The 12,186-nt window shown below is 31.3% G+C and overlaps 2 protein-coding genes across 3 annotated transcripts in view; one reads left to right on the plus strand and one right to left on the minus strand.

Annotated features, from left to right (window-relative positions):
* LOC125070360 (sodium channel protein 60E) overlaps nt 1–5,922 on the plus strand; it is a 186,359-nt gene extending 180,437 nt beyond the window's left edge. For both annotated transcript variants that reach the window (XM_047680196.1, XM_047680197.1), the window contains 8 exons: nt 13–301; nt 466–659; nt 1,084–1,286; nt 1,706–1,978; nt 2,079–2,438; nt 2,836–3,058; nt 3,833–3,941; nt 4,859–5,922. In XM_047680196.1, the coding sequence (XP_047536152.1) occupies nt 13–301; nt 466–659; nt 1,084–1,286; nt 1,706–1,978; nt 2,079–2,438; nt 2,836–3,058; nt 3,833–3,941; nt 4,859–5,061 (1,854 nt within the window). In that variant the 3' untranslated portion in view covers nt 5,062–5,922. The remainder of the gene's footprint in view (nt 1–12; nt 302–465; nt 660–1,083; nt 1,287–1,705; nt 1,979–2,078; nt 2,439–2,835; nt 3,059–3,832; nt 3,942–4,858) is intronic.
* Nucleotides 5,923–10,826: 4,904 nt separating this feature from the next.
* Nucleotides 10,827–12,136, minus strand: LOC125070253 (NADH dehydrogenase [ubiquinone] iron-sulfur protein 4, mitochondrial). The gene is made up of 3 exons (XM_047680046.1): nt 11,981–12,136; nt 11,748–11,907; nt 10,827–11,337 (listed from the first exon to the last, which is right to left on the minus strand). The coding sequence occupies exons 1-3, from the start codon at nt 12,031–12,033 to the stop codon at nt 10,981–10,983; spliced, it is 570 nt and encodes a 189-aa protein (XP_047536002.1). The 5' UTR covers nt 12,034–12,136; the 3' UTR covers nt 10,827–10,980.
* Between the last annotated feature and the right edge of the window lie 50 nt (nt 12,137–12,186).

Genomic DNA, 12,186 nt, shown 5'->3' on the forward strand with positions numbered 1-12,186 from the left:
TTTTATTTTCAGTATGAAGGTGGTGTGTTAGAAATGTTTCTGACGGAAAGCCAAAAACATTATTATACAGCAATGAAAAAACTAGGTAGAAAAAAGCCCCAGAAAGTAATTAAAAGGCCAAGAAATCAATTTCTAGCAATGTTTTACGATTTATCTAATTCAAGAAGATTTGAAATAGCGATTTTCGTTCTTATATTCCTAAACATGCTCACGATGGGTATAGAACATTACGACCAACCACATTCTGTTTTCTTTGTATTAGAAGTCAGCAACGCGTTTTTTACAACAGTCTTTGGATTGGGTAAGTCTTAACTTGACATGAATTTGTAATTAAGTTAAAAAATTCTGTTAAATTTATTGAAATCGAAAGGAATTTTTGAGGTGTTTTAATTAATATCTTAGGAATAATCTAATTATTGCTATACAAAGTCATATTAGAATTAAACAATAATACTCTATTTTCAGAGGCAATAGTAAAAATTATCGGTCTGCGTTACCATTATTTCACAGTACCATGGAACGTATTCGACTTCCTGCTAGTTTTAGCATCAATCTTAGGTATTGTTATGGAGGACATAATGATAGATTTACCAATATCCCCAACTCTACTTCGCGTAGTTCGAGTATTTCGCATAGGAAGAATTTTAAGACTGATTAAAGTAAGTACTATTTTCATAGACTTGATTTTAACACATATTTTAATAGAAGGTGGCGCAAAATGAGTGAGTGGTCAGAACGCGTGAATATTAACTGAAAATGGTTACTAGACTGTGTCGCATTTGTTTGCACACTTTTTTGCATGTGCTTAAATTTTATCTACTAACATTTGCGCTCGATTGAGAAGGAAAACGTCGAGAGCGTCTATGCATGTAAGGGTTTAAAAATTATACCATATGGGTATTTACCAATCTGCATTGGTGAAGATTAGTAAAATATGATACAAGCTCAAGTCTGGTGAAACATTTACAAGCTGATACTTATATATTCTATTGATTTATTATATACTATCGATAAAATTTATAGGGTAAATCCAAATAATATAATATGGTAAAGGTATAGTATCTTATCTCATCATAATTCCAGGCCGCTAAAGGCATAAGGAAGCTCTTGTTCGCGTTGGTGGTGTCTCTACCCGCATTGTTCAACATCGGTGCCTTGCTGGCGTTGATCACTTTCATCTATGCCATCATCGGAATGTCCGTGTTCGGACATGTCAAAGAGCAGGGCGCCCTCGATGATATTGTCAATTTTCAAACATTTGGTAGAAGTATGCAATTACTTTTTCGGTAAGTTTCGTTAATCTTTATTAGTATTTCTGTTAATTAATATTAATAAAATGATTAATGCCTAAATACATATTTTTTTTATGTCATTGGTTGGCGGACAAGCATATGGGCCACTTGATGGTAAGTGGTCACCGCCGCCCATAGACAAAGGCGCTGTAAGAAATATTAATCATTCCTTACATTTGGGACCTTGGGAACTAAGATGTTATGTCCCTTTTGCCTGTGATTACACTGGCTCACTCACCCTTCTAACCGGAACACAACAATACAGTGTACTGTTATTTGGCGGTAGAATACCTGATGAGTGGGTGGTACCTACCCAGACGGGTTTGCACAAAGCCCTACCACCAAGTTGCTATCTATTTAGATTAAACTTGGTTTTTGTTCTTTAAATAATATTCAAATTCATATATTTCCAGCCTTATGACATCAGCTGGCTGGAATGATGTTTTAGAATCCCTAATGATTCAGCCTCCTGATTGCGAGTTGGGTGACCACGGTCATTCAAATGGAAATTGTGGCAGTCCTTTACTAGCAATTACATATTTTACGTCTTTTATCATAATCAGTTACATGATTGTCATAAACATGTACATTGCTATCATTCTTGAGAATTTCAACCAAGCCCATCAAGAAGAGGAGATTGGTATCGTTGAAGATGATCTTGAAATGTTCTATATAAGATGGTCTAAGTAAGCCTTTGTTACTTAAATTTACTCAGTTTTTTTTTTTGTTTTCAATTGAATATATTTTTTCAATTTGTGAATTATTAAAATTATATTTCAATTTCAGGTACGACCCTCATGCTACTCAATTTATAAGTTTTGCTCAACTATCTGACTTCATAGCTTCGTTAGATCCTCCTCTAGGTATATCTAAGCCAAACACAGTGGCACTCGTCAGTTTCAACTTACCTATAGCTAAAGGCAATAAAATTCACTGCCTAGATATACTTCATGCACTAGTAAAGCATGTATTAGGTCATGTGGAGGAAACGGATACGTTTAGGCAATTGCAAGAGCAAATGGACATTAAGTTTAAAAAACAATTCCCAACAAGGAAAGAATTAGAAATAGTATCTTCGACTAGAATATGGAAGAGGGAAGACAAAGCTGCTCGAACGATACAAAGGCTATGGAGAGAATATGTCAAGTAATAAATTCTTATTATTTATTTGTACCATTATCATATATTTCACTTAGGTATAAGAGAGCCGAGATGGCCAACTAAAAAAACAAATGGATCTGTAATTGTAATTATCCATTTCATACTTGGTATCGTTGAAGAATAACATCGTGAGGAAATATACATGAGTCGGGTAAAAATTCATTTCATGTAAGTAAATACCATTTCTTTCACAGGACAGGAGGCTTTTGCCAACAGTGATGTTTTATTTTATATTTATCTTATTTGTATTCCTATTTAATTGTACCAGGTTGATAACTAACCCAGTATACCTTAGGATCTATTTGTTTGCATACAAATAATTATAGATCTACTATGTACATATTTATATTCAATTAGTTAATTTATGATATATTTTTTCCAGGAGGAAAAATCGTAGTCCATCACAAGAAGAAGAGAGCACAAAATGGTCACCGGGACACGGTTGGGGTGGTCGTCTCAGTGCGTTATTACATGTACGAAGAGGATCTCACGCTTCGAGCCGCAAATCTTCGAGAGCTTCTGATGCTTCTGACTTAAGCGACATAGGAGGAGCTTGGCTGAACTTGCCGCTTCTGCTATTACCGGGTGCACAACCAAATGAACAGGTACAATATATTATTGCGTTAAAGTATTTAGACAAAAAGTCTTACAATTACGCTGAAAATTGATGATTTTGATAGCTTTACGAATGCGTCGCGTTGCCAATACTTATAGGCATATGTTTCAGCTGCATCGTTAGGTAGTTTTAGTACAGACCTCTTATATTTTATTGGTATTTAATGTAGATCATTGAACTTCTAATGCTAATTTTAAATATCTTAGTTAAAAATGACGACGGATACTTTATATTGTTGTTAGCTAAAATAAGTTCTGCGTCGCTTGATTCTAGCTCGTATACATTGGCCGTCCACACACACATACATTAGTCTACATATTTTTCATTAAATCTTAAGCCGTTGCTCCCTGATATTACCTTGAATATTTTAGTATTTGTTATATTAATATTCACCTGATAAATTATAACATGTACGAGAACGTCAAGCATCAAGCGGCTTATACAATCTAATTTGGATTTTAATAATGAATCTTTCGTTGGTAGTAATTCTAAATACATACGATGAAATACAAAATATTTTATTCGGTGTTGCTGTCTGAGAAAATACTCTGCTTATAGCTTTACAATTTACAAAATTAGCTCTTTTGACGAGAAGTAATTGTAATCTTACTTTCTAAATTCTTCTGTTGAAGATACTATTCAGATGGTCGTAATATTTACTACACTTCCAGTTATATTTATACCACATTGGTCTGACTTAAAAAACAATGCCACCAAATCTTAGAAGCGTATACGTCAAAATATATTATATGGTTACTGCTAGGCTGGTGGTTCAGAGTCAGCACCAGCTAGGCGTAGATCAGCGTACGGGTTACCGCTGTTCCTTCGACATCAGGACGCAGTCGACATGGACACCGTCCCGAAACGAGCAGGTTCATATGTAATGTTTTGCTTTTTGTGTCTTTTCCTTTAGGTAGAATGGAGAGTGAAGGGTTTCGGGCTAAAATAATTTTGAAACCATCTATTAACCTAAAAATTTTAATTATCTGCTTTATTACACTCCTTAGGGCAGAGCTCTTCAAAATCAAAAACATAAAATGTCCATAGCTTGTATCATTTAACATTTACAGTGGTAATTATTATCAGTACATAAAAGAAAAGTTTCATTCAATTGCTATCACTTGAAATTAAAGAAATAAGCCTTCACGATCCAAAGAAAATTCTTCCCCTATCCTAAATGCTACTTAAAATATTTCATAGACCTTCTATTAAAATTCGTTTTATATCAAAATATATGTTACAAAGCTTTTGCATGTTCGCTAATTTTTTCCTGATACTGTTGCTGTAGGCTTCAGATTTGTGATATTACCTAAAGAAATTATGTAATAGTTAAAAAATATGCATGGGTTATCCATACCAGTTGAAATAATATATTATGCATGGTGCCCTTGTGTCGTCCAACTTTTTTGTCACTCTACCCCATGTACGTTATGGAGCTATCGCATTTATTATGGTTTTCCCCTCAACAATATGTATTGTATGTCTATTTTAATTGACAATATTTAAATATATATTATTTTATGTACAGATAAGTATAAAATGTGGGTTCTTGTATTTCTTGTGTTTTTTTTACAGTGACAAATAAAACCTCTTATAACCTCTCAATATCCCTAGATTAAATTCTTAAATAGGTGACGTTTCATTCAACAATATTAACTTCGATGTACCTAACTAAAATATTACATAATTGATTTTTAATATCATAAAGTATATTGAAAATCGTGAGTTACTGAACGGCAAATACTGTACAGACAATGTATTACTTAGTAGCAAGAAAATTACATTACAGGTTCACTTCGTCTAACTTCCCGACGTAGCTCGGCGCGTCGGGTTGAGCCCCCCGCGCGACCGAGCACCCCCTCCCCTCACGCTAGTAGCGCGGTCAGCATTCTCGTAACGGAAGCCTCACCGGATGCAGCGCCACCCCCCTCCGCCCCGCCTACCGTTGTCCGAGTACTCGTGCACAGGGAGAGCGACGAACAACCCAGCTGATCTACACCTGTAGAGCCGGAGGCTCCTCAAATTTAGCCGGTGATCGTCACTGACCGGCGATAAACACCAAGTGAGTGTCGAACTATCAAAAATCGAATATTGTGTTCAGGCTCGGGAAAACGGTGATATTACAACTGTTAGTTTGTATTGTGATTTTAAATCGTAGATTAGTGGTATTGTTATTGATAACGAATCCCTCGATCATAACCGGAAACTTCCAAATGCAATAATGTTCGATAATTTAAATCGTATTCAATGAAGTTTTAAACAAATTAATAACAGATTTTAGCTTTTGCGCTTGAAAATTTCGATTCATTCTTTAATTAGCTATTTTTTTTATTATAGAATTAACCTCAACAGAATAGCGTTGGACTTTTGTATATTACTTTGTTATTGTAAATAGCGTTATAATATATACCTAAGCCACCGACTGAAACGACGTCGAAGAATGTTTAAAAATAAGTAAGGCATATTTTTACTTGCGAAATAACAAAACGAGACTACGAGAGAAATTATTAATCCGGTAAATTTACGTTTTAGGTAAAAATAAAATGTTTTTAAATAAATAGTCATAATGTTTTATTCCAATTATGAATCATTGCGTTATTATTTATACAACAGTTATGCTTAGTACCAATCTAATAAAACAACACTATGACAAATAAATAGTAAGTCAATTGAATTAAAAAAAAAACAAAATGTATTGTTTTGCTAAAGCTTACAATATACTGTAATGTATGCCACATCATACATATATTAGTAAGGCAACATTTTCCGCGCCAAATAGATACTCTGAAATATTACGAATGAATTTAACACCAAAAACACGTTGTTATAGTAAAACGAATAATTAAATAGTACCTAAATAAAAATATTATCCAAATATCATGATTATTTAAAGTACGAATTAGTCAACTGATGTAAATATTCATTAATATCAGACAATATTTTGTTATAGGATAACTATAATCAAGCGCTTTTTAACGAAGTATTATTAAACATTTATATTAGTTTATATTGATACGAAGCTAAATTGGTACATTATCTGAATGAAAATATTTAATAAACGTATCATCAAAAACCTGTTAAAATATAGCCCGACAACAAAAACAACTTTATTATTTCTGAAAATTATATTCAAAATAATTTCATTATTCATTAGTGTATACAACATGTTATAATTTAAAAATATGGGTTATTCATGTGTATTATTCAATTATTATTATTTAATATAATTATGTAAAATGTATTAACAAATATTGTTTAATAAATCAACTATCATATTAATATATTATGTACGTATTATATTATTGTATAAGCTTTAATTAATTTAAAACTCGTATGGTGTATAATTTAGCATGTTATACCCGTCCATTATTACTTCTGTTGAATTATTTCTTGTCACATCATCACATTAGCGGCTACGTTATCGAACAGTGTTACCAGAAGATTTTTTAAAAAGATCATTAGTGTCGACTTTATAAATAGAATATAAAAATAATAAAATTTTGTATGTATTTTTATTATAAAACACATTTTAATCCAATTTAAATCAATTACTAACCACTATAAAATCCCTCTAGGGGAAAATAGAATCCACTAGTTGTGGTGAATCCACTAAGTTGGTAACACTGTCAATGAATTTAATCACTCTGTATGCAATAGCTTGTATAATTATAGTTTGATATAGATTATAGCAATTGTTAAAGAAAATTTATCTAAATGAAAAAACTTAATATTCAAATTTTAATATAGCTAATTGTAACTATAATATTATAATATTTAATTTTCATAATACAAGCTTTAATTCTAAATGATTTTAATCGTAGCAAGGACCAAAACATCGTATTTCATTTTTAGAAAACAAACTTTACGTAAAATTAAAGTTTAATAGTGACCAAGTATTACATTACATTTATGTAAAATATTTATTAAGTTTAACAAAATTGTAGAGAACAACATTTGTCACAAATTATTATCACTCGATTAAAAAAAAGATGCAAATGTGATTAATTTTTGACTTATCTGTTATTTTGCATACTAGAATATTTTGTGCATAAACTTTTGCGAACGTACGTACGTATTCGTAGTTCGTAAGTTGCTCATATTCAATATCGTGTATACGAAGGTTCGTTATTATAGTTTAAATATATTTAAATACAAAGATGAGGACATAGATAAACTATATTAATCGACATTCAAAGGTTAACAATATTTTTTTCACTGCTGTGTAAGATTTTTGAATATTGGCTACTTTTGGTAGGTGCTTAACCTTTCTAATCGAGTTTTAATCAATGAAATTAGACTTTTTCGAAATCTATTTCGAGATGACTTTAGATTTTCGACCCTTACACTTTAACAAGTAATATTGTTACCACAGCGCTTTTACAAGATTTTCACTACTGCTTTTAAAAAAATCCTTTAATATAGCATTAAAAAACGATTTTAACCAAAATTTTTAATTCTAAAAAACGTTACCATAGATTAGAAATGTTTCACGAGTACTGTTTTATTATTATGTAAATAAGTAGATAAAGAGAGAATGCAATAATTTTTCAAAATTTTATGTAGTAAAATGTTAGAATTACTTTTAAATTTTCGGATGTACGATGTACATTTAAAACTATGGTAGCTAGACAAAATGCATTATGTAATAGCATGGATAGCATGGATGACGCGATATGGATAAATTTTGTAATCAGAAACAGACAATTAATAAAGATAAAAATAAAAGTTTAATCGTTTGAATACTTGTTAATGTCGATATTCTCTAATAAATTCTTACATCGCGCGATCCATGTTACGTCTGTGTAGATGTTGGACATGGTCGATACCATGTTCGACTTGTGTAATATATTATTAATTATATTTAAATTGTATTATATGTACATACAAATTTTAAGTGAGACCTGCGAATATGATTTTCTTCCGAGGTACAAAATACAAATTAACCATGTTGAAAACTATGATTAAAAAAAATATCGAATAATTGCATTTTTATTTATTTAACCTCATACCTACTAGAGAGCCTTTACGGGTAATCCTTATTATACTAGAAGAATGTATTAGAACTTAATTACACGTATAGCCTATTCCAATCAAAAGAGAATACAAACCAAATAAACAGTATTTGCCTCGATGTCATTGGTTGAGAGCTTTAATAATCAACGATATTCGTTACGTATTTGCGAAAAAATAGCGTTTTATAAGTCGGCAAATCAGAACTTTGGAAGTATAATTAAAATGGAATAGTGTTGTATTATAATAAATATATATTAATTTAGAACTGTACAATATAGCTTAGCTAATAAAAATTGCATGGAATAAGTAAATCTGAGGATTTTTTATCTTTATTCTTTCTTTTTTACGAAATTTAGAACTGGCAACTTCAGGAAATGATAAAACAGATATTAAATTACTTCATAAAAATTACGTACCTAGCATAAGTAACTTAAATAGCTACCTACACTGCACTATGAGAAACGTAATTACGAATGCCGCCACCGCTCTTCTTCATATGGGACGAGAATTTGTGTCGTTTGTATTTACGCTTATAATACAAGCTTACATCTTGGATATTTTAATAACATAAATACTATAAAAATGCATTAGATTTCGAACGTTAACTTAGGCAAATAATCGTTGTAGCGCTGCTACGTTCGAGAAAAAAAGTAACAGGGAAACAAGTGAATACTTGTCGGTCCGATCGTGATCGACATGATCGTGATAAGACTGCTTTCGTTCTGCAAAACTATACCTAAATAAAAAAAAATATTAGAAATTCTATACATAAATACAATGAAGTATACCAAGCGTTATAGCAAATTGGATTTTGATTGTCATTTATAACAGGTAGGGAAAACTAACTAACAAATACGTATCTATGACAGATGGTCCTGATCATCCCTGATTACCACCGGCCACAGAAAATGGAATTTTAAGAAACATACATCGCTAAAAAATATTTTTATTTGTACATATATATTAGGTGTTATACTTGGTTTAATGATGGTTTGCTCTTTCATCATTAAAAATAAAATGTCTGATTTTTAATTTTTTTGACTATTTTTGCTTCTGATTAATCAATTTGACACGAATATCGATATACTTAAAATGCTAGACATAATACAAATCGGAAGGTGAATCAGGCAAAAATACAAGGTAATCTATTCATTTCTAATGTATGGACGTGCAGTTCTAACTATTTTAAAAAAGAAGAAAACACTTGTCAATCGATATGGGATGCCTCAATCTATTCTTGCACCTTTATGTATATCGAAGGATACAGGCTATTTGTATTAAATCACATTTTGGTACAAGAGTGCATAGTTTAATTTTTCAGAAAAAAAACATAAACAAAAAAGATTTTTTTTTTTCAAAAACCTTCCTGTCCTATTACAATGTACTATGTTGTTCTTCGAGAAGTCTGCAATTTAGTCTGATTTACATTTTATTACATCGGTTTTTACCAGAAATAATGGTCGCTTGATACAAAATGACCTTTCACTTCAGTTTTATTTAGAAACAGGCTAAATGATTTAACCACCCTAAACAGCAAATTTTAGGTTCAGAAAAAAGGATTTAAGCGACTCTCGGGCGTTATTTAAGTGGAAGGCTAAATGTTTTAACAATCCATTGATATAAAAATAGAATCAGGCTAATCACCTTAATCAGATTAATAACTTATACATAAAGTTGATGCAGTCAAAAATGATTTATGAAACACTTTAGAATTTTTTGAAATGACACTAAAACAAATGTATACTATAAAGATTAGCGTCTAGTTTTTTAAAACAAAATTATTTTGCAGTATTTTAAAATCTGTCGACGTAATATATTTCAATAAAATGTTAAAATGAAAGTGCACATCACGTCGATCGCATTCCACTGCTGATATTAACCTTTAAAAAAGCGCCAAATATCCTGGTCCTCCGCCTTCAAATTCCAATCTAGTGCCACCAACTTCTTCTGGTCATCGATCCACACTTATTCTTTACTCTAGGATTTGTCTGCTTCAACGGCCACCAGTCATTCGAAAATAAGTGACCAGCAGAACTACCTCTTCGTCATGGGTTATAACTACACGATCCCGCAGCCTCTCCGATCCATGCCGAGGACGGCCATCGAAGTGATTTTAGAGGATAGGAATCCCATATATACCATGAACCCTCGATATGAGGATAAAAAAGCATATACTTTAATGACTTGCCTTTTCTTGTACTAAATAAACATAATATTGTTGACTAAAGATCCTTTGCTAGCTTAAAAGGGCTAGAAAAGAGAAAAATTACAAGAAAACTGTTAGGAAAATAAGAATTAGTAAAATTGTCGGTCTAGATCTCATTATATTTAATTAGTTTTTAACTAATCAAATACGATTAGAATTTGATTATTTGTTAGGCTGAATAGGGAATTTAACCAGTCGAGTGATCTTTAGCGTTCGACACAATCATCAGACATCTTTAGACATTGATTCCTCAGAAACAATTGCATAGATGTCTTCACCGCTAACTTTTTTCAAGTAGATCTTCTTTGTTTTACTTTCCAAATCAGTAATAGTTTTTTACTTTGACTACCAATAATTAAGTTTAAGTAAATTTTCAGTGAATAAAAGTATTTTTAATTTAACAAACTTCTATATTTTATTGACAACTTTGTATAGCCTGCCAGACTAATATACATTGCCAAGTACAGCATTGATGATAATTTGCAAACAATTATAAGTATTTATAATATAACAAAAGAAAAATAAAAAGGCTTACAAATAATTTGCTATTGACAATGTTTAATCAAGGAGACTAATTACATTAATTATAGTAAAAATTTTACACTAGTAATTTTAGTCAAACCGTTAACTGAAATTACTTTTGTAACACATCTACAAATACAATTAAATATTGCTATTCTGGGTTTGATGATCTACTTGGTAGAGACTCTGGTACGACGATTCCATGAGAAATTTAATCCATAGTTCTTGGGTTTTAACTCTTTTTGAACCTTAGGTACATCCAAGTACCAGATTAAGCCATTCTTTTCACAGTGTTCTATTGCTTCATCTGGTGTTGCAAATTGAATTTTCATGTTGGACAATGGGTCTCCAGTTGAGGTCCAGCCCATCAGGGGATTTTCCCATCGTTGGCGTGTATCAAATTCCATTTCCCAGTGGTGAATATTACTGGTACCGCTTTGCATCGCATTCTTGGGCTGTTGGTAAATGCGAACTCTTCGTGTTTTGATATGCTCCTCAGGAACACCGGTTATAGGAGAAACATCAACCTGCAATTAAAAATTATTTCAGGGAACAAATTAGGCATTTTATTCAAGTTATTTCAATTCAATTCATTTATAAATAATTGGTTTAAATTAAAAACAAATGCAATATTTTAACAACCAACAATATTTATTTTAATTATTCAAATTAAATAGATATATAGCAACAAAATGAGATAAAGTTATTGTTAAAGAAAATAAAGCTTGTTACTTTAAAAATTGTTCCTTCATTTAAAGAAAAGTGAATTAAAATCATCATCTATATATATGATCCATCATATTCCCATAGTACTCATAAAAGAAAGAAATCAAATGGTACTCAAAATTTAAAAAAATACATTGGTATAATTTTAGTTTGATGTAATAAAACATTCGTATTGTATATGTTACTCTGCGCAATTGCACGAAGTACTTACCTTAGTTGAAACTGATATAGTAGCATCATGGACAGTTTTCTCTTTGATTTCTTCCGGCAGAGCAAGCACAGTTTCGTTATCAATAATTGGAGCTTCTTTTTTACTGAAAGGGTCTTCGGTAGCTAAGCGTGCAGATGAAGTTGAAAAAGAAGGCAAAGCCCTAAAAGAGATTATTAGAAAATAAAAGAATGACAAAACTCAAATTAGATACAAAACATTTATGTTACACATACCTGGATAGGGTGGTTCTAGACAACCTTGTCGTCGCACTTAATGCTTTAAACATTGTTGCTGTCTTTTTCTTCAAGCTACGAAAATAAATGTTTTCGTGTGATTACCCAACAAGATGAACATCTGATATTTGACAATTTTGACGTTATAAAATTTCAACAGATTATATAAATTTATTTTATATATTATTGCACATTATTTTACCAAT

The sequence above is a fragment of the Vanessa atalanta genome, chromosome 17, assembly GCF_905147765.1.
Source record: "Vanessa atalanta chromosome 17, ilVanAtal1.2, whole genome shotgun sequence".
Lineage (NCBI taxonomy): Eukaryota > Metazoa > Arthropoda > Insecta > Lepidoptera > Nymphalidae > Vanessa > Vanessa atalanta.

Excerpts from the sequence above, each read along its gene's own strand:
- LOC125070253 (XM_047680046.1), bottom strand. The coding sequence starts at position 12,033 with ATGTTTAAAGCATTAAGTGCGACGACAAGGTTGTCTAGAACCACCCTA. Across the intron at positions 11,908-11,980 it reads TCTAGAACCACCCTATCCAG|GGCTTTGCCTTCTTTTTCAA; the intron begins GTATGTGTAACA and ends AATCTCTTTTAG. Across the intron at positions 11,338-11,747 it reads CTATATCAGTTTCAACTAAG|GTTGATGTTTCTCCTATAAC; the intron begins GTAAGTACTTCG and ends TTTTAATTGCAG.